Source organism: Entelurus aequoreus, linkage group LG27 (genome assembly GCF_033978785.1).
Source record: "Entelurus aequoreus isolate RoL-2023_Sb linkage group LG27, RoL_Eaeq_v1.1, whole genome shotgun sequence".
In the NCBI taxonomy this organism is placed as follows: domain Eukaryota; kingdom Metazoa; phylum Chordata; class Actinopteri; order Syngnathiformes; family Syngnathidae; genus Entelurus; species Entelurus aequoreus.
Genome location: NC_084757.1, coordinates 28,575,292 through 28,598,341, shown reverse-complemented (window position 1 = coordinate 28,598,341; position 23,050 = coordinate 28,575,292). Strand labels below are relative to the sequence as shown.

At 41.6% G+C, this 23,050-nt stretch overlaps 1 protein-coding gene across 1 annotated transcript in view; it reads left to right on the top strand.

Moving 5' to 3' along the window:
• Positions 1 to 23,050, top strand: part of LOC133644665 (voltage-dependent R-type calcium channel subunit alpha-1E-like) — a 495,634-nt gene that overhangs the window by 448,897 nt on the left and 23,687 nt on the right. The window contains exons 83-94 of the mRNA XM_062039342.1: positions 2,806 to 2,859; positions 2,969 to 3,022; positions 5,072 to 5,125; positions 5,200 to 5,307; positions 5,521 to 5,574; positions 5,643 to 5,750; positions 14,839 to 14,889; positions 14,967 to 15,020; positions 15,108 to 15,161; positions 16,751 to 16,804; positions 16,918 to 17,025; positions 17,123 to 17,176. Coding sequence (XP_061895326.1) covers positions 2,806 to 2,859; positions 2,969 to 3,022; positions 5,072 to 5,125; positions 5,200 to 5,307; positions 5,521 to 5,574; positions 5,643 to 5,750; positions 14,839 to 14,889; positions 14,967 to 15,020; positions 15,108 to 15,161; positions 16,751 to 16,804; positions 16,918 to 17,025; positions 17,123 to 17,176 — 807 coding nt within the window. The remainder of the gene's footprint in view (positions 1 to 2,805; positions 2,860 to 2,968; positions 3,023 to 5,071; positions 5,126 to 5,199; positions 5,308 to 5,520; positions 5,575 to 5,642; positions 5,751 to 14,838; positions 14,890 to 14,966; positions 15,021 to 15,107; positions 15,162 to 16,750; positions 16,805 to 16,917; positions 17,026 to 17,122; positions 17,177 to 23,050) is intronic.

Genomic DNA, 23,050 nt, shown 5'->3' with positions numbered 1-23,050 from the left:
GTATGTTTTTATATCCAGAATATTACGATTGAACACACGATTCTGAAAAGTATATCTAAAGTGTTTATCAAAAGATGTGTGTTTCACTGCTTGTAGTTTATGTTTCTGTAGTTTTAAAATGCATTCATGATTTGTAGCCTGACACAAAAATATACTGAAAATTGACTGAAATTTTGAAGCAATTTTCAATAAAAGTACAGTAACCAACATTTTAAAGGCCTACTGAAACTCACTACTACCGACCACGCAGTCTGATAGTTTATATATCAATGATGAAATCTTAACATTGCAACACATGCCAATACGGCCGGGTTAGTTTACTAAAGTGCAATTTTAAATTTCCCACGAAATATCTGCTGAAAACGTCTTGGTATGATGACGCTGCGGATGTGACGTCACGAGTTGGACAGGACATTTTAGTCCAGCACCGCGGCCAGCTTAAAGTCGTCAGTTTTCCTTGCAAAATTCCACATGATTCTGGAAATCTGTGTTGGCGACTCTCTTTTCTAATTTGTTCATGGCATTATGGAGAAAGAAGCTGAGCAAGCAAAGAAGAAAGTTGTCGGTGCGAAGCGGAGTATTTTGCGAGGGAAGTCAGCAACACAACACAGCCGGTGTTTCATTGTTTACATCCCCGAAAGATGCAGTCAAGATCGAAGAACTCGGACAACAGAGACTCTTACCAGGAGGACTTTGACTTCGATACACAGACGCCTGTAGAGAACTGGGACAACACAGACTCTTACCAGGATTACTTTGATTTGGATACACAGAAGCAGACGTGGTACCGTGAGTACGCAGCTGCGCTTCCAAACATTTGATTGCTTGCCCGTACATGCGTGTCACGTACGTAACTTTGGGTAAATATATAAGCTTTATGAACCTTGGGTTAGGTGAACGGTCCTTTGGGCTGAGTGATTGTGTGTGTTGTGCAGGTGTTTGAATTGTATTGGCGGTGTTTGTTATGCGGGATTAATTTGTGGCATATTAAATATAAGCCTGGTTGTGTTGTGGCTAATAGAGTATATATATGTCTTGTGTTTATTTACTGTTGTAGTCATTCCCAGCTGAATATCAGGTCCCACCCGCCTCTCACAGCATCTTCCCTATCTGAATCGCTTCCACTCCCCACTAGTCCTTGGCTTGCACTTTCCTCATCCACAAATCTTTCATCCTCGCTCAAATTAATGGGGAAATCGTCGCTTTCTCGGTCCGAATCGCTCACACTTCTGGCCGCCATCACTGTAAACAATAGGGAACTTTGCGGAAATGTTCAACTGACTACGTCACGCTACTTCCGGTAGGGGCAAGGCTTTTTTTTGTCAGATACCAAAAGTTGCGATCTTTATCGTCGTTGTTCTCTACTAAATCCTTTCAGCAAAAATATGCCAATATTGCAAAATGATCAAGTATGACACATAGAATAGATCTGCTATCCCCGTTTAAATAAAAAAATGTAATTTCAGTAGGCCTTTAACAGCAGATTGACCTACAAAATAAAGTTCCCCATCTTGGCCGTACAGTATCTATTCTCCGCCCTCGCGTCGTTGGTGACGGACAGCGTCCCAGGTGTGCGTAGTGATGGTGTTGGTCCGTCAAAGCATGCCAGAGTACTGGAGCGCAAATAGAAAAGATCGATAGCCCGCAGACTTTGTATAGGCTCTGGGAATCACTAATAAGCCAGAATTATTGTAACATAGGTTTTCTGGATGTAACGTAATACAATCAGCAAGATAGGATGGCGCTACACCGTTAAGTATTGTGATGATTATGGCTTATAACTACTGAACACTTTAAATTGAAAATCGCAGAAAATTTGGCGTTTTCAAAAACTGTTAGCCGGGATGATCAAAATTTGGCCAAATTAAGGCTTCACGTATCTCACTTAGCACATGAGTTTATATCACATATTAGTTTCACATTTTAAATTCAATTGCTGACATGAATTAACCTTTACACAATATTAAAACATTTTTTAGCTTCACCTATAAATTCATAGCCCATATCTAGTTATTATAATTACTACAAAACGTCATTAACTTGGGCTTACTGTTTATTGTTTGATTGTTGGGAAATATTAGCTTTTAGCAGTCCAATGCAATAGATGATTCAGAATATTTTTTTGTTGTGATATTAAAACAATATACACTACAGTTCAAAAGTTTGGGGTCACATTGAAATGTCCTTATTTTTGAAGGAAAAGCACTGTACTTTTCAATGAAGATAACTTTAAACTAGTCTTAACTTTAAAGAAATACACTCTATACATTGCTAATGTGGTAAATGACTATTCTAGCTGCAAATGTCTGGTTTTTGGTGCAATATCTACATAGGTGTATAGAGGTCCATTTCCAGCAACTATAACTCCAGTGTTCTAATGGTACAATGTGTTTGCTCATTGGCTCAGAAGGCTAATTGATGATTAGAAAACCCTTGTGCAATCATGTTCACACATCTAAAAACAGTTTAGCTCATTACAGAAGCTACAAAACTGACCTTCCTTTGAGCAGATTGAGTTTCTGGAGCATCACATTTGTGGGGTCAATTAAACGCTCAAAATGGCCAGAAAAAGAGAACTTTCATCTGAAACTCAACAGTCTATTCTTGTTCTTAGAAAAGAAGGCTATTCCACAAAATTGTTTGGGTGACCCCAAACTTTTGAACGGTAGTGTATATTCTTGTGAAATCTTAGATTATTGTTGCTTTGTTTAAAAAAAAAAAACATTTTTAACCTTTTTTATATAATTTTGTATGGGCTAATTTTCTCTTTTATAAAAATGCTTACTCCTTCTTTTTCGTGTTTAGGGCAACAATGGACTTCAAGGACCAACTGGCCCACCTGGTGTAAAAGGGGGCAAGGTGACTTTTTCTGCTTACAGTTGCTTATCATTTGCATAAAATACTCTGTATTGATTCTCTCTTTAATTGCGCTGTTGTTTAATTTCACATATATATAATATTTCTCTAGGGATCCAAAGGGCCTCCAGGAGAGGGGGGACCTGCAGGGCTCGATGGTGAGGAGGTAGATAGATTTGTGTTGATTTTAAGCATGTCTATATTTAATTACTAAGGGCCTGATTTACTTAGATCCAAATACCACGCAGTAATCGGCGTGTGCAATCTATAAAATTGTGTGTACTATTAGGGCGTGTTGCGTGTGATTTACTAAGACTGCGTGTGCAACTGAAAAGTGGTGCAGACCGCCTTATTTAAATGAGGATTTTGCGTGCACTATACGAGGTATCACCACTGCCCATTTATGTTATCATGCTCCTACTGTGGCGTTTTGCTATGTTTTGAAACATGTAGGAGACATCTACCTCTTTTTTGGGGGCATTTTAGAAGAAGTCATGCAGTGCATCTACATTGACACCACTTTCTTTACCGCAAAAGGTGCTTGTGCATAGGAGGGAGGCTGCACTTACTGAGTTTTTTTCATATAAGAAATATAAAAGGACATCAAAACACATCAATTGAATTGAGTTTTATCCAGCCCCTTAAGTCATTTAGCAGCTATACAGTTATGAAATGATGTAGCTAAATATTTTTATTTGTATATATTTTTATTTCTAATGTTTTTTTTATTCCTACCATCCAAAATGTTTGATACTCACACGTAGAACAGAGGATTCTCGTCTGTCTTTGCAGCGCGAGCACTAATCCTGCAGCTGTGTGTGGAACTGTCAATTTGCACGTTTTTCTGACAAGTGCTACAAAACCCAAAACCAGTGAAGTTGGCACGTTGTGTTAATCGTAAATAAAAACCGAATACAATGATTTGCAAATCCTTTTCAACTTATATTCAATTGAATGGACTGCAAAGACAAGATACTTAACGTTCGAACTGGTAAACGTTGTTATTTTTTGTTTCAAAAAAGCTGGCACAAGTGGCAAAAAAGACTGAGAAAGTTGAGGAATGCTCATTAAACACTTATTTGGAACATCCCACAGGTGAACAGGCTAATTGGGAACAGGTGGGTGTCATGATTGGGTATTAAAGCAGCTTCCATGAAATGTTCAGTCAATCACAAACAAGGATGGGGCGAGGGTCACCACTTTGTGAACAAATGCGTGAACAAATTTTCTAACAGTTTAAGAACAACATTTCTCAACGAGCTATTGCAAGGAATTTAAGGATTTCACCATCTACGGTCCGTAGTATCATCAAAAGGTTCAGGGAATCTGAAGAAATCACTAAGCGGAAAGTCCCAAAACCAACATTGAATGCCTTCGATCCCGAAGGCGGTACTGCTTCAAAAAGCGACATCAGTGTGTAAAGGATATCACCATATGGGCTCAAGAACACTTCAGAAAACTCTGTCAGTAACTACAGTTTGTGGTTACATCTGTAAGTGCAAGTTAAAACTCTACTATGCAACATGAAAGCCATTTATCAACAACACCCACAAACGCCGCTGTCTTCGCTGGGCCCGAGCTCATCTTAAAGGAAAGGCCGTGTAACACAGTGATAAAAATGCCCCTGTGCCAACATTGTTGCAATGTGTTGCTGCCATTAAATTCTAAGTTAATGGTTACTTACCAAAAAAAAACAAGTTTCTCAGTTCGAACATTAAATATCTTCACTTTGCAGTCTATTCAATTGAATATAAGTTGAATAGGATTTGCAAATTATTGTATTCTGTTTTTATTTACAGTTTACACAACATGCCAACTTCACTGGTTTTGGGGTTTGTAAATAAATCGCAAAACATTGCTTGCAAAACGGTGCTGAGTGATGATAAATCACAATGCACAAGCTAAATAAATATATTTGCATCTTCCCCTCCCACATCGTGGGAGCGTTTTGATGATGAGCAAATATTTAGCAAAAAATAATGGAGACAGAGACGCTAAATGGATTTGCACGCCTCATTCAGCTCACTTAACAGACACGATCCATTTTGCATAAGTTTAGCTGATCAGCTTTGCGTGTGCTGTCAAGTTTGCACATGTTTTAGTACACTCAAACCTTGGTAAATTCAGCCCTAAATGTAAGCTTGATAACATTTCTGTAGCCTTGGCTGACGATACAGTAATATCTACTGTATTCTATGTGAACCCTCATCTTTAGGGTCCAGTCGGACTCAGGGGGACTGAGGGACCACCCGGACTAAAAAGCGTACCGGTGAGTAAATAGTAACTTTTGTGTCTAAATTAAACATAAGCACGCAAACACACCAACCATGCATTTTATTTCAGGGTGATAAAGGCAGCAAAGGACCTCCAGGTCAGAGAGGATTGAAGGGATCTGAAGGTGACCGTGGTGTCAGAGGTCCCCCGGGAGTGAAGGGTGCTCCAGGGAAACAGGTTTGTTTCATTGATTTTATTTTGAACACAACAATATCAAAAATGATCTCCATCAAGATTATGTCAAACCAAATAGTACTACAGTATTAAAAGAAAAAAGGAGCTACCCAGAAAGAAAACATGTAATATGTCTTGAAAAGGAGCAAGAAGAAGCTCATGGTATCCCCACTGAAATTCACTGAATGTGCTTGACATTCTCATCTTCTCTTACAGGGTGATACTGGTGTGCAAGGGGGCAGAGGTGGACAGGGATTGTCTGGACTCAAAGTTAGTTACTTTCTTTCAATGTTTGATTGAAAATGTAAAATGAGCAATTATTAGAATACATTTAACAGGGTCAACTAGGCCAGAGGGGTCCCCAAGGAATACTTGGACAGTTTGGACCAGCAGGAGATACCGGAAAACAAGGAGCAAAAGGACAGAAAGGTCTTATGGGACAAAAAGTTAGTATCAATGTTGATGATTTTGGCTTGTTTATCCACCTGAGACCCAGCAATATGTTGTTTCCATCTGTAAGTGACAAGTATGTCATGGCCTTTTTTAAAATGCAAAACACTCAAGAATAAAACCAGTTGTGCTGTGAATAGGACATCACATGCTCTACAAAAATATGTGGTCCGTTAAAGGCCTACTGAAATGATTTTTTTTTATTTAAACAGGGATAGTAGATCCATTCTATGTGTCATACTTGATCATTTCGCGATATTGCCATATTTTTGCTGAAAGGATTTAGTATAGAACAACGACGATAAAGTTCGCAACTTTTGGTCTCTGATAAAAAAAAAGCCTTGCCCCTACCGGAAGTAGCGTGACGTAGTCAGTTGTTAGCCTCCTCATATTTTCCTATTGTTTTCAACGCAGCTAGAGTAATTCGGACCAAGAAAGCGACGATTACCCCATTGATTTGAGCGAGGATGAAAGATTCGTGGATGAGGAACGTTAGAGTGACGGACTAGAATGCAGTGCAAGACATATCTTTTTTCGCTCTGACCGTAACTTAGGTACAAGCTGGCTCATTGGATTCCACACTCTCTCCTTTTTCTATTGTGGATCACGGATTTGTATCTCAAACCACCTCGGATACTATATCCTCTTGAAAATGAGAGTCGAGAACGCGAAATGGACATTCACAGTGACTTTTATCTCCACGACAATACATCGGCGAAGCTCTTTAGCTACTGAGCTAACGTGATAGCATCTGGCTCAAATGCAGATAGAAACAAAATAAATAAATCCCTGACTGGAAGGATAGACAGAAGATCAACAATACTATTAAACCATGTACATGTAACTACACGGTTAATAATTCTCAGCCTGGCAAAGCTTAACAATGCTGTTGCTAACGACGCTGAAGCTAACTTAGCAACTTAGCAACCGGACCTCACAGAGTTATGATAAAAACATTAGCGCTCCACTTACGCCAGCCAGCCCTCATCTGCTCATCAACACCCGTGCTCACCTGCGTTCCAGCGATCGACGGAAGGACGAAGGACTTCACCACGATCGTCCGTGCGGTCGGTGGCTAGCGTCGGCTAGCGCGTCTGCTATCCGAGTCAAAGTCTTCCTGGTTGTGTTGCTGTAGTCTGCCGATAATACACCGATCCCACCTACAACTTGCTTCTTTGCAGTCTTCATTGTTGCAAAAGATTCACCAACAGAGATGTCCAGAATACTGTGGAATTATGAGATGAAAACAGAGCTATTTTGTATTGGATTCAATGGGGTACCGATACTTCTGTTTCACTGGTTACGACACGCGCATACGTCATCACCCAAAGACGTTTTCAACCGGAAGTTCAGCGGGAAATTTTAAATTGCACTTTATAAGTTAACCCGGCCGTATTGGCATGTGTTGCAATGTTAAGATTTCATCATTGATATATAAACTATCAGACTGTGTGGTCGGTAGTAGTGGGTTTCAGTAGGCCTTTAAAGTTATTCAATTGAAATAGCAGATATGTCTTAAAATGGTTGACATACTGACTAGCATGTTTTTAAGTTTATTGTTTTATATATGCAGTTTTTGTGTTTTGAAAGGTTAAAATTGAGGGTTTAATCCAGGCCTGGCAATTATTTTGACTAGGGGGGCCAAATTTAGAGAAAAAAATGTGTCTGGGGGCCAGTATATCTGATTTGTAGGAGCACTAGTACAAAACCTCACAATAATGTATGATTGAATGCTAAAAACTTTAAGAGACCGCCTGAAAAAACGGAATGGAATTTAAAAATGTTTTACTGAATGAGACACCCAGAATGTACATGAAAATAAAGGATGTGGGATTTACAATATTAACTATGAACGATAAAACACTGAATATTGACAACATATGAACGTCACACCCCCTCTCGATCGACATATTTTACAATCAAGAGAAACGCAACAAAAATACAACAAACACAGCGAAATATGAAGGCGAAGGGTAAAAAACCCCACCTACAATCTGATCATGCAAAAGCGCAAATTCCAACCATTGAAATACTTACTGTAATTTGAAAACATCACTGCACATCATAATGGCAGCTACAGTTTCGATCTTAAAGATCTAAAAATTTGGGAATGTCCGGCGGGCCAGATTGAAAAGCTTAACATGCGGCCCCCGGGCCTTAATTTGCCCAGGTCTGGTTTAAACAATAATTACACATCTAGCAGAGTCTCCTGTCAGAAAGCGTTTCAATTCCCACCTTCGGAAGAACTTTGAACATGTCACGAGGGAGGCGCTGGATATTGAGTCCAAGTGGGCCATGTTCCGTACCTCTATTGTCGAGGCGGCCGATCAGAGCTGTGGCCGCAAGGTGGTTGGTGCCTGTCGTGGCGGTAATCCTAGAACCCACTGATGGACACCAACGGTGAGGGATGCCGTCAAGCTGAAGAAAGACTCTTATCGGGTCCTTTTGGCTCATGGGACTCCGTCATCCGGCGCCTCAGCAGGGAGAATCAGTGCACTGTCAACACCGTGTACGGTGAGGATGGTGTGTTGCTGACCTCGACTACGGATGTTGTGGATCAGTGGAGGAAATACTTCGAAGACCTCCTCAATCCCACCTACACGTCTTCCTATGAGGAAGCAGTGCCTGGGGAATCTGTGGTGGGCTCTCCTATTTCTGGGGCTGAGGTTGCTGAGGTAGGTAAAAATCTCCTCGGTGGCAAGGCCCCGGTGGATGACAAGACTCTGCAACATTGCGTGGACATCGGGGTTGGTACATCTGGTTTGGCAGACCAGGGTGGTGGTTCCTTTCTTTAAGAAGTTCCAACTCTTGTGGGATCACACTGCTCAGCCTTCCCGGTAAGGTCTATTCAGGTGTACCGGAGAGGAAGCTACACCGGATAGTCAAACCTCAGATTCAGGAGGAGCAGTGTGGTTTTCGTCCTGGTCGTGGAACTGTGGACCAGCTCTATACTCTCGGCAGGGTCCTTGAGGGTGCACGGGAGTTTGCCCAACCAGTCTACATGTTTTGTGGACTTGGAGAAGGCATTCGACCATGTCCCTCCAGAAGTCCTGTGGTGAGTGCTCAGAGAGTATGAGGTATCAGACCGTATGATTGTGGCGGTCCGCTCCCTGTAAGATCGGTGTCAGAGCTTTGTCCGCATTGCCGGCAGTAAGTCGGACCCATTTCCAGTGAGGATTGGACTGCGCCAGGGCTGCCCTTTGTCACCGATTCTGTTCATAACTTTTATTGACAGAATTTCTAGGCGCAGTCTGGGCGTTGAGGGGATCCAGTTTGGTGGCTGCAGGGTTAGGTCTCTGCTTTTTGGAGACAATGTGGTCCTGATGGATTCACTGGGTTGAGAATCAGCAGCTCCAAGTCCGAGTCCATGGTTCTCGCCAGGAAAAGGGTGGAGTGCCATCTTTAGGTTGGAGAAGAGATCTTGCCCCTAATGGAGGAGTTCAAGTACCCCAGAGTTTTGTTCACAAGTGAGGGAAGAGTGGATTGTGAGATCGACAGGTGGATCGGTTTGGCGTCTTCAGTAATGTGGACACTGTATCTATCCGTTGTAGTAAAGAAGGAGCTGAGCTGGAAGGCAAAGCTCTCAATTTACTGGTCGATCTGCATTCCCATCCTCACCTATGGTCATGAGCTTTGGGTTATGAAAGGACTGAAAGGACAAGATTATGGGTACAAGTTGTTGAAATGAGTTTCCTCCATCGGGTGGCAGGGCTCTCCCTTAGAGATAGGGTGAGAAGCTCTGTCATTTGGGAGGAGCTCAAAGTAAAGCCGCTCCTCCACATCAAGAGGAGCCAGATGAGGTAGTTCGGGCATCTGGTAAGGATGCCACCCGGACACCTCCATGGGGAGGTGTTTAGGGACGGTCCAACCGGTAGGAGGCCACGGCGAACACCTATGACACATTGGGAAGACTGTCTCCCGGCTGTCCTGTGAACGTCTCGGGATCCCTCGGGAGGAGCTGGACAAAGTAGCTGGGGGAGAAGGTAGTCTGGACTTCTCTGCTTAGGCTGCTTCCCCCGTGACCTGACCTCTGATAAGTGGAAGAAAATGGATGGATTGATGGATAGAACTGCACTTTTTTGGAATTTTTTCTAGCATTCAAAGTTGCTATGTTAGAGAAAAACACATGTCTTTCTCTTTTCTTTGCATTCTAAATCGGGGAAAAAAAACGCAAGTACGAGAAAGCTAACAATGTAGCTAATGACCATAAAACCCGCTAAAACAACATCCGAAAACCACCAAAAATACTCAATTTCCATGCTTTGACCTACATATTTACAAAGTATTAGTGTCATTGTTAGTATAAGAGTTAGCGCCGGGGAACAATTTAGTAACACGGATGTTACAAAGCTACTGCAGTTTCTGACATATTGAGCTGCTGCTGCTGCATTATCTCAGAATTGATTCAAATGTGTGCTAGATTATAAATCATGCCTCCCTCGTATGTAGGAGAAGGTAGTGGCCATTAACCGAGAAGTTGGTCAACATTGAAATTCAATTTAGACCAGATTACATCGTTAGGAAGACGGGGAAAGATGCAAAGTACGAGACGGCTAACAATGTAGCTGACACCCATAAAGCCCGCTACAAGTACATCCAAAAATCGGCAACAATATTCCATTTCCATGTCGTGACCTACACATTAACCAAGTATTAACGTCATTGTTAGTAAAAGAGTTAACGCCGGGGAACAATTTAGTAACACAGTGCCTTGATCAGGGATGTAACGCAGCTACTGACATACTGAGCTGCTGCTGCTGCGCTGCCTCACCTCTGAGTTGGTAAAAGTTTGTACTAGATTATAAATCATGCCTCACACTTGTATAGGAGAAGGTAGTGGCCATTAGCCGAGAAGTTGGTCAACATTGAAATTAAACTTCGACCTGATTACATCGTTAGGAAGATGGGGCAAGATGCTCCTTTTGCTCACAGCATTTTTTTTTTTTTGTGAGAATTATGGTGAATTCATCATCTAAGTCTCGTGCTGAAAGATATAAACATCCCATCAGTCGGCGCGCTCTGTGAAAGAACACCAAGTAATTGTTTTATGTTCATACAGTAGTTTGTTTTTCTTGTTTAGGACTGCTGCTACTGCTACTGATGACACAACTACTATAGCATGATCTTCTTATCACTCAGCTTCTAAAACTTGTAGCTCCTCATCCATATATTCAGCTTAAAAAATATAAGGTCCTGGATCATCATTTGTCCCAAAGTAGTTATTGTTGGTTTTCATGAAGTCTGCCATTATTAGTAGTAGTTGTTGAAGTTAAATGAATTACAACTATTTTCGACTGGTTGTAGTCAATCCACAGCGATCGTTCTGTCACGGCTTTGACAACAGGATTGCTCGTTTGCATCGAAACAGTTGTTTTTTCCACCGCAGTAGGGCAAAACCACCCTTGCCCAGGCACACCCTCCTGGTTTTGGAGTATAAATATTTGGGGTTTTGGCACCAGCCGCTAGACTAGATCTGACCAATCTAAGTCTATGAGCATGAATTGATGAAGCCAACTTGGATGGGAGGCGAAACGTCTTCTAAGACAAACCAAACAGTCCACTAGCGATCGATTGAATGACCGGGATGAATGAGATTATTCATAGACTTGAAGGAAATAGAGAACATTGTGATGCGCTCTGTGAAATCAATGCTCCCAAAAATAAAAATTCTGGCAATGTTTAAAATGACTCAACATAATATTACATGGTACAATGAATGTGCTTGTTAATACATTATATATACACTACCGTTCAAAAGTTTGGGGTCACCCAAACAATTTTGTGGACTAACCTTCATTTCTAAGAACAAGAATAGACTGTCGAGTTTCAGATGAAAGTTCTCTTTTTCTGGCCATTTTGAGCGTTTAATTGACCCCACAAATGTGATGCTCCAGAAACTCAATCTGCTCAAAGGAAGGTCAGTTTTGTAGCTTCTGTAACGAGCTAAACTGTTTTCAGATGTGTGAACATGATTGCACAAGGGTTTTCTAATCATCAATTAGCCTTCTGAGCCAATGAGCAAACACATTGTACCATTAGAACACTGGAGTGATAGTTGCTGGAAATGGGCCTCTATACACCTATGTAGATATTGCACCAAAAACCAGACATTTGCAGCTAGAATAGTCATTTACCACATTAGCAATGTATAGAGTGTATTTCTTTAAAGTCAAGACTAGTTTAAAGTTATCTTCATTGAAAAGTACAGTGCTTTTCCTTCAAAAATAAGGACATTTCAATGTGACCCCAAACTTTTAAACGGTAGTGTACGTATATATATATATATATATATATATATATATATATATATATATATATATACTTAAACTATGTATATATAATATTGTTAGTTTTTTTTAGAGGGCCTTATGCAAAATAGATAGATATTTTTAGTTTTTTTCACTAGTTGGAATCTGTGTTGGCCCTGCGATGAGGTGGCGACTTGTCCAGGGTGTACCCCGCCTTCCGCCCGAATGCAGCTGAGATAGGCTCCAGCACCCCCCCGCGACCCCGAACGGGACAAGCGATAGACAATGGATGGATGAATGGAATGCACAGCAAAGGAAAAGACATATGTGTTCTTGTCACATATAGGGATTGTGAGTAATAGGCAAAATTCCCCCCAAAAAGGGCCATTCCCCTGTAACTGTAAAGGCAATGTTTAAAGGCCTACTGAAATGAAATGTTTTTATTCAAACGGGAATAGCAGATCCATTCTATGTGTCATACTTGATCATTTCGCGATATTGCCATATTTTTGCTGAAAGGATTTAGTAGAGAAAATCGACGATAAAGTTCGCAACTTTTGCTCGCTGATAAAAAAAAGCCTTGCCTGTACCGGAAGTAGCGTGACGTCACAAGCGGTAGTGCTGCTCACAATTCCCCATTGTTTACAATGGAGCGAGAGAGATTCGGACCGTGAAAGTGACGATTACCCCATTAATTCGAGCGAGGATGAAAGATTCGTAGATGAGGAACGTTACAGTGAAGGACTTGAGAGGCAGTGATGGACGTATCTTTTTTCGCTCTGACCGTAACTTAGGTACAAGCTGGCTCATTGGATTCCACACTCTCTCCTTTTTCTATTGTGGATCACAGATTTGTATTTTAAACCATCTCAGATACTATATCCTCTTGAAAACGAGAGTCGAGAACGCGAAATGGACATTCACAGTGACTGAACATGTAAATACACGATTAATAATTCAGCTTTGCGAAGCTAAAAAAAAATAGAAGCTAACCTAGCTACGTAGCCAACGTGATAGCAGCAGTCTCAAATTCAGATAGACACTAAATTAAAAAAAAACCAGACTGGATGGATAGACAGAAGATCAATAATACTATTAAACCATGAACATGTAAATACACGATTAATAATATTCCGCTTGGCGAAGCTAAAAAAACAGAAGCTAACCTAGCTGCGTAGCCAATGCGATAGCGTCAGTCTCAAATGCAGATAGAAACTAAATTTTAAAAAACCCTGACTGGATGGATAGACAGAAGATCAATAATACTATTAAACCATGAACATGTAAATACACGATTAATAATATTCCGCTTGGCGAAGCTAAAAAAAACAGAAGCTAACCTAGCTGCGTAGCCAACGCGATAGCATAGCAGTCTCAAATGCAGATAGAAACTAAATAAAAAAATCCCTGACTGGATGGATGGACAGAAGATCAATAATACTATTAAACCATGAACATGTAAATACACGATTAATAATATTCCGCTTGGCGAAGCTAAAAAAACAGAAGCTAACCTAGCTGCATAGCTAACTTAGATGCGGCGGCGGGCGTTGTACGCTTTTGACGACACCCCGGCCGCCATCAGAGTCGACATATATTTCCCCAAAGTTACGTACGTCACATGCACATATCGACACGCACGTATGGGCAATCGATCAAATGTTTGGAAGCCAAAGCTAGACTCACTGTAGTGCGTCTGTTATCCTGCTCAAAACACAACACAACCTCCTGGTGTTGGTGTTGCTGTAGTCCGCCGCTCCACCGGCTCCAACTTTCTTATTTGCAGTCTCCATTGTCCATTAAACAAATTGCTCAATCGCTTTATTAACAAGCGGTAACTGGTTGTAGTTCAAAAAGTAACGCACACACATACACGAGCTGCTGTTAGCCAAAAGTCACGCTCACACACACTCAAGTTCTCCGCCAACTCACTCGCGCATGCGCGTTCCCCAAACCCTTAAAGACACAGTACACTAATGCAAATATCACAGATATTACAGTATTGTACTTAGCCGCTAAGACACCGATCGATCCCACCTACAACGTTCTTCTTTGCAGTCTCCATTGTTCATTAAACAAATTGCAAAAGATTCACCAACACAGATGTCCAGAATACTGTGGAATTTTGTCTAAGAAAACAAGAGGCTTTTCTATCGGGTCCGATGGGGTCCAACCACTTCCGTTGCTTTTGTGACGTCACGCGCATAAATCATATCCAAAGGAGTTTTTCAACCGGAAGTGTGGCGGGAATTTTAAAATTGCACTTTATAAGTTAACCCGGCCGTATTGGCATGTGTTTCAATGTTAAGATTTCATCATTGATATATAAACTATCAGACTGCGTGGTTGGTAGTAGTGGCTTTCAGTAGGCCTTTAAAGTTACATTTTAACAGGCCAGTGTAAAATTAGGGGAAACACTGTATCATATCATACAATTAAAAGTATAAATCATATACAACAGTGTATAAATCACCAAAATGATTCCCCAGCATGGCCACCGCTGCTGCTCACTGCTCCCCTCACCTCCCAGGGGGTGGAACAAGGGGATGGGTCAAATGTAGAGAGTAATTTCACCACACCTAGTGTGTGTGTGTGACTATCAGTGGTACTTTACTTTACTTTATATAATGTGGAATTAAATGTATGTCCCATTTGGGGCTGTTACTATACTTTTCCTTTTTTAATCACTGGTAACCTTCAGTGGTTACATAAAAACTGTTTCATTAGATTACGGACATCTCACCTGACACAAAACTCCATGTTTTGTTTGCCCTATTTTTTTTATATAATGTTCATAGTTGTTCCTATGTTGCTTTAACCTCTCCAATAATTTCAGGGGCCCCTTGGCCGCATGGGTACCCCTGGACTTATTGGGCCATCCACACCAGTAAGTGTCAACACCACTTTGGGTAAAATGGAAAATAGGGTTACTGTGTGACATTTTTTTATGATTTTTTTTTTTAGGGTTTTCCAGGCAAAGCAGGTCCTGACGGAATATCTGGGAATACTGGCCTAAAGGTGAAAAACAAAATATAGAGATGTTACTCTCTTTTTAAGACAAGCAATATTTGATTATTTCTGTGTTTGATTTTTCATGTTGAACAGGGCAGTGAAGGAAAGAAAGGTCATTTCGGTCCTCCAGGCGTCAAAGGAGACATGGTGAGGTCTCATGAAGTGCCCTATGGGAAACATTAATTAGGCCATATTTTTATTGGTTAGTTATTCAAATACAAAACCAGTGAATTTGGCACGTTGTTTAAATCGTAAATAAAAACAGAATACAATGATTTGCAAATCATTTTCAACCTATATTTGATACACTGCAAAGACAAGATACTTAACGTTCGAACTGGAAAACATTATTTTTTGCAAATATTAGCTCATTCAGAATTTGTTGCCTGCAACATGTTTCAAAAAAGCTGGTACAAGTGGCAAAGAAGACTGAGAAAGTTGAGGAAAGCTCATCAAAAACTTATTTGGAACATCCCACAGGTGAACAAGCTAATTGGGAACAGGTGGGTGCCATGATTGGGTATAAAAGCAGCTTCAATTAAATGCTCAGTCATTCACAAACAAGGATGGGGCGAGGGTCACCACTTTGTGAACAAATGTGTGAGCAAATTGTTTAGGAACAACATTTCTCAACGAGCTATTGCAAGGAATTCAGGGATTTCACCATCTACGGTCTGTAATATCATCAAAGGGTTCAGAGAATCTGGAGAAATCACTGCACATAAGCGATGATATTAAGGACCTTCGATCCCTCAGGCGGTATTGCATCAAAAAGCGACATCCGTGTGTAAAGGATATCCCCACATGGGCTCAGGAACACTCCAGAAAACCACTGTCGCTACATCTGTAAGTGCAAGTTAAAACTCTACTATGCAAAGCGAAAGCCATTTATCAATAACACCCAGAAACACTGCTGGCTTTGCTGGGCCCGATCTCATCTAAGATGGACTGATACAAAGTGGAAAAGTTTTCTGTGGTCTGACGAGTCCACATTTCAAATTCTTTTTGGAAACTGTGTACGTCGTGTCCTCCAGACCAGAGAGGAAAAGAACCATCCGGATTGTTATAGGCGCAAAGTTCAAAAGCCAGCATCTGTATGGGGGTATATTAGTGCCCAAAGCATAGGTAACTTACACATCTGTGAAGGTACCATTAATGTGAAAGGTACATACAGGTTTTGGAGCAACATATGTTGCCATCAAAGCAACGTCTTTTTCATGGCTTATTGCTTATTTCAGCAAGATAATGCCAAGCCACATTTTGCACGTGTTACAACAGCGTGGCTTCGTAGTAAAAGAGTGCGCGTACTAGACTGGCCTGCCTGTAGTCCAGACCTGTCTCCCATTGAAAATGTGTGGCGCATTATGAAGCCTAAAACACGACAACGGAGACTGTTGAACAACTTAAGCTGTACATCAAGCAAGAATGGGAAATAATTCCACCTGAAAAGCTTAAAAAATTGATCTCCTAAGTTCCCAAACGTTTACTAAATGTTGTTAAAAGGAAAGGCCATGTAACACAGTGGTAAAAAAAATAAGTTTCTCAGTTTGAACATTAAATATCTTGTCTTTGCAGTGTATTCAATTGAATATACTGTAAGTTGAAAAGTATTTGCAAATCATTGTATTCTGTTTTTATTTACGATTTACACAACGTGCCAACTTCACTGGTTTTGGGTTTTGTATTACCACATTGACGCACTGTGCTTTGGTAAACAAACTTGTGAATTTCCCCAGGGAATAATAGGTGAAAAAGGGGCAAAAGGATATCCTGGAATACAGGGAACAACGGTGAGGGGGTTTCTTTGTTTGTTTTTTAATAATTAAATATAAAGTAATCACAAAGTACTTTTTAACTGTGCATTGAGATTTATACATTTAAAAAAGTGGAAATTTTCTGTCAGGGAAAAATGGGACGTCTGGGCTTCATTGGGCCACCTGGTTCCAAAGGTCAACCTGGACCTGCTGGTCCTCCTGGTACGCATGGAAATAAAGGGATTCAAGGGACAACAGTAAGAAAATACTAGTGCCCATCATACATCATACTGCAAAAGAATATATAATTGTTCAAATAAGGTACATTATAATGTAGATGTTGTCTTTTTAAAGGGATGGTCAGGTCAGCCTGGAAACAAAGGAAACAAAGGAGCCCCTGGACAAACTGTGAGTTAGAAACTATATAATGTTGTGTAATGAAATTGTATGTTCTACGTAAACCTAACCCATTGGCTAGTATGTTAATAAGGACAAACAGTATGAAAATAAATGGATTAGTCCTACAATGTACATTACATTAATACAATGTAATGTAATGTAATATAATGTTTTGCTATGCTGTGCTATGCTATGCTGTGGTATGCTGTGTTATGCTATGCAATTGTTAAATTACGGCAAACCTTGGAAAACAGAGGCTGAGACAACCATTTTGACTGTTCACTTTTTCACACAAAAAGACAAACAGCAATGGGGGAAAAAAAGGAACCAAAAGAGCACCGCAACATACAGTACAAAAATAGTGATGTGTATTTCTGGTCTTGTCATCCTCGTCCGGACAGAAGGGCGACACGGCAGTGCGGTTGGGTAAAAAGAGACGTCAGTGACGCTTTACTGAACCAAAAGTTGCTTTATTACAAGCGAGCGTCATTATACAGGACGGCAGTTCCAAAAAATTAGGCACTCCTAACTTGGAGGAGCCGAACCACAGTCTCATATTCCTTCTTTCTCTGTCTGGGTGTGTGTTAATTCAGGAGAGTACAACCTAACCATGTAGGGAGGTGTTCGTGTGTAAGTGACTGGGAAGACAACGGATGTATACCATAGGTTGTAGGTTGGCATTAAGATAAGCATAGAGTCTCGTCCAGGATAGAGCTATAACTTTTGCATTCCGAAGCCTGGTGTTATTGCTTCTTCTCGTGAGAGAGCTAATTCCAGTCTACATGCGAATGTCCAAATAGGGCCCCTTATTTTATTATGGGCTCAAACACTATTTGCTTAAACCTGGTGGTTCGCTTTCTCCAAGTTGAATATAAACATTCACCATATGTAGAACATAATATGAGTTAATTAATTCACTTCAGTAGTTTAACATAGTACAACACAAAACGCCGCTGGGATGAAGTCATGAGAAGGACGGCGGTTAAAGCACTGGCAAATTAAATAACATCAATGAGGGATGCCTAGAAAAAAGATAAGAACAAGAAAAAAAGTGCAGCATACACAGAGAGAAACAGCGAAGACAAATATGCAAAAAAAAGAACAACAATTCACAGCATTCTGCTGCTGCCTAGCCACTAAATAGTCAATCAATCAATCAATCAATGTTTATTTATATAGCCCTAAATCACAAGTGTCTCAAAGGGCTGCACAAGCCACAACGACATCCTCGGTACAGAGCCCACATACGGGCAAGGAAAAACTCACCCCAGTGGGACGTCGATGTGAATGACTATGAGAAACCTTGGAGAGGACCGCATATGTGGGTAACCCCCCCCTCTAGGGGAGACCGAAAGCAATGGATGTCGAGTGGGTCTGAAATAATATTGTGAAAGTCCAGTCCACAGTGGATCCAACACATCAGGGAAAGTCCTGTCCATAGTGGGGCCAGCAGGAAACCGTCCCGAGCGGAGACGGGTCAGCAGCGCAGAGATGTCCCCAACCGATGCACAGGCTAGCGGTCCACCCGGGGTTCCGACTCTGGACAGCCAGCACTTCATCCATGGTCACCGGACCTGTGCTACTCCCCCTCCACAAGGGAGAGGGGAGCAGAGGAGAAAAGAAAAGAACGGCAGATCAACTGGTCTAAAAAGGGGGTCTATTTAAAGGCTAGAGTATACAAATGAGTTTTAAGATGGGACTTAAATGCTTCTACTGAGGTAGCATCTCTAACCGTTACCGGGAGGGCATTCCATAGTATTGGAGCCCGAATAGAAAACGCTCTAGAGCCTGCAGACTTTTTTTGGGCTCTGGGAATCACTAATAAGCCGGAGTTCTTTGAACGCAGATTTCTTGCCGGGACATATGGTACAATACAATCGGCAAGATAGGCTGGAGCTAGACCGTGTAGTATTTTATACGTAAGTAGTAAAACTTTAAAGTCACATCTTAAGTGCACAGGAAGTCAGTGCAGGTGAGCCAGTATAGGCGTAATATGATCAAACGTTCTTGTTTTTGTCAAAAGTCTAGCAGCCGCATTTTGTACCAACTGTAATCTTTTAATGCTAGACATAGAGAGACCCGAAAATAATACGTTACAGTAATCGAGACGAGACGTAACGAACGCATGAATAATGATCTCAGCGTCGCTAGTGGACAAAATGGAACGAATTTTAGCGATATTACGGAGATGAAAGAAGGCCGTTTTAGTAATACTCTTAATGTGTGACTCAAATGAGAGGGTTGGGTCGAAGATAATACCCAGATTCTTTACCGAGTCGCCTTGTAGTAATAGTAACATGGCTAATCACTAAGTTGTGATATCTGCTGCTTGTAGCTCCTTGCAGCGACAGACCAGCGTAGTCTGAACAAAAACCAACACAACAGTAGATTGTTGTATATTTGATGGTCGTGTGGTGGGTGATGACCCAAGGAGACGTCAACAAGGAATCGTCGAACAAAAATAATTATTTGTTTCAGCGAGCCGCAGACTGGAGCTGCAGTCTCAAGGAGAAGCAATGGGTCGAATCTCTTCTCATGTCCTTTGGGACCACAGTGACTATATATCCCTCCTGAAGACCCCCACTCTTTATGGTTCTAGCCTTGGTGCCGGTCAGTCTGGCCTGTCTATCTTTCCTTGACATTATTCCTGTGATCAGTTTGAGTCGGGTGACCTCCAACCCCTATCCTCTACCCCGAATTTTGTGGGGCTTCCAGCCAGATGTTGCTAATGTCTTTATTATCTCTCCTAAAAGCCAACTGCTGCTGTCCTTTAAATTCCCTATTGTCCTCTTTGGAGTGCTTGTGATAGACATGCATCCCTTAGTAGAATAATCCTTTAAAGGGTCCTGTGACCAAATACAAACACATGCTAGTTAACAATCATATAAGAAAATTGTACATAGTATAATTCACCTCAAGGTCAAAAGCATCGATACCAAAACTGGATTATAGACAACCCAACAGTCAGACAGACCTAATAATAACCCCATTGCACCCACAACGGGCACCACCTGGAATATTACCTGGCTTGTAGGAGAACTGACTGAAAGTTTTGACAGAAAATAAGGATCTGCAATAAAAGAGTCAGAAATCCATGATCTTTCCTTGGGACTCTCCATAAGTCTCCCAGTCGACTATATACTACTGGAGTAAACCCCTTCCCTTTTTCCTGAAGTCCAAAACAGCCTTGACCGTGTAGGCAGGGTGACCGTTGACCAGCTCAGGAGGAGGACCGACTGGAATTAAGAGGATGAGTGGAGACTGGTTTAAGACGGTACCAATAAGGGAGGGTGAACCTCAGCGGTGTCACTAGGTTTAAAAAGCAGGACCCCCAGATGGTTCCTGTGATGAGAGCGCGCACAGCATCCGAGCAAAAAATGTTTGCACTTGCAAGATCTTTTTGCTCACAATTTTTTGGCACTGTATTAGAATTACACGGTAAATACTGAAGAAATCGAAATGGTTGAAAAGCAATATTGTTAGTTTCCTGTTATTACTGTAATGATAATTTAAGACATTTAGACCACAGGATGGAATGGAAGTCAGCTAGGAAAAGTAAGTAAGTCTTTGTCAACAACTCCAGTCAGAAACCTCATCCTGTACGGCCAGCGACTTGAAGAAGAGGAAACCTTCAAGTACTCTGGGTCCACACTGTGCAAGGATGGCAGCTCTGCAAGGGAAATTCGAACAAGATTTGGCCTGGCCACATCTGCCACGACAAGACTGAATGTGACCTGGAAGAGCAACATCAACAGCCTCACTGTGAAGCTCAAGCTGTACAGGTTCTTGGTCGTTTCGATCCTTCTCTAAGGATGTGAGTGCTGGACACTCACTGCTGTCACTGAGTGAAAAATTCAAGCGTTTGAACACAAGTGTTTCAGGAGGCTTCTACGCGTTTCATACAAAGAGCACCAGACCAATGACTACGTTAGGCAGCAAGTTGACACCCATACTGGCAGGCAAGAGCCCCTACTTTTAACAGTCAGGCGCCGCAAGCTTGCCTGGTTTGGCCACATTTCTTGTAACGACTTCTTACCCAAGACCATCCTTCATGGTGAAGTCAAGGGTAAACGTCACAGAGGCAGACAACACAAGGCCTGCCTAGACAACATCAAAGAGTGGACTGGCCACGTTCCAGCTGCCCTAATGCGCTTGACCAAAGACCGTAAACGTTGAAGAGCACCGACTGTCCAGGCCAGCATGGTAACTGTACAACCTTTGGTCTCAGGATTAGAGAGTGAGTGATAAAATGGCCTAACATATCAATCAATCAATCAATCAATCAATTTTTATTTATATAGCCCTAAATCACAAGTGTCTCAAAGGGCTGCACAAGCCACAACGACATCCTCGGTACAGAGCCCACATACGTACATAATTATTGAGAGCTTGCTACACCGCATTAGCATTTGTAAGACCAAAAGGCAAAAAAGAAGTGTCTTAAGGGGGTGCCAAAGGCTGCATTCCACTCATCCCGCTCTCGGATGTGTACAAGAGGACCGACAGTACATTTCACAGGGGGTAGTAGCCTAAAATAAGACTAACAACCCCAGGGGGTACTGTAGCCAATTTGTTCTTAGCAGGAATATTTTTGAGTGTGTGATAGTCGATACAAGGACACAGGAACATATTTAAAAATAATAATAATAATGTTCCTACTGTAACCCAGGAGGAAGACAAATGAGACCAGAGGTTAGAGACGTACAGCTATACACTTCAAGGACTTTTTGTTCGGGAATGCAGATGTTACATAACCACTGATCGCGGGGGAGAACCAGGGAGTAACTCTATTGGGCAGTCTAACTGGCTGTGTAGCAGCAATTACAGGGCACGGAAAATAACATCCCATACCGTAGGATAAGCAAATCCCACTACTACAGATTTGCAGTACAGGTGTGCTACTTAAAGGCCTACTGAAACCCACTACTACCGACCACGCAGTCTGATAGTTTGTATATCAATGATGAAATCTTAACATTGCAACACGTGCCAATACGGCCGGGTTAACTTATAAAGTGCAATTTTAAATTTCCCGGCAAACTTCCGGCTGAAAACGTTTCGATATGATGACATTTGCGCGTGACATCAACATTTGAAGCGGAAGTATTCGGATCCAATACAAAAAGCTCTGTTTTCATCTCAAAATTCCTCAGTATTCTGGACATCTGTGTTGGTGAATCTTTTGCAATTTGTTTAATGAACAATGGAGACTGCAAAGAAGAAAGTTGTAGGTGGGATCGGTGTATTATCGGCGGACTACAGCAACACAACCAGGAGGACTTTGAGGATAGCAGACGCGCTAGCCGAACGACCTCACCTTGACTCCTCCGTCTCCGGGCCGCCAACCGCATCGGTGATCGGGTGAAGTCCTTCGTCGGACCGTCGATCACTGGAACGCAGGTGAGCACGGGTCATGATGAGCAGATGAGAGCTGGCGTAGGTGCAGAGCTAATGTTTTTAGCATAGATCTGTCGAGGTTCCGTAGCTAAGTTAGCTTCAATGGCGTCGTTATCAACAGCATTGCTAGGCTTCGCCAAGCTGGAAAGCATTAACCGTGTATTTACATGTCCAGAGTTTGGTAGTATTGTTGATCTTCTGTCTATCCTTCCAGTCAGGGACTTATTTGTTTTGTTTCTATATGCAGTAAAGCCCGATGCTATCACGTTAGCTCAGTAGCCAAAGAGCTTCGCCGATGTATTGTCGTGGACATAAAAGTCACTGTGAATGTCCATTTCATAGTATCCGAGGTGGTTTAAAATACAAATCCGTGATCCACAATAGAAAAAGGAGAGCGTGTGGAATCCAATGAGCCCTTGTACCTAAGTTACGGTCAGAGCGGAAAAAGATACATTCTGCACTGCACTCTAGTCCTTCACTTTCACG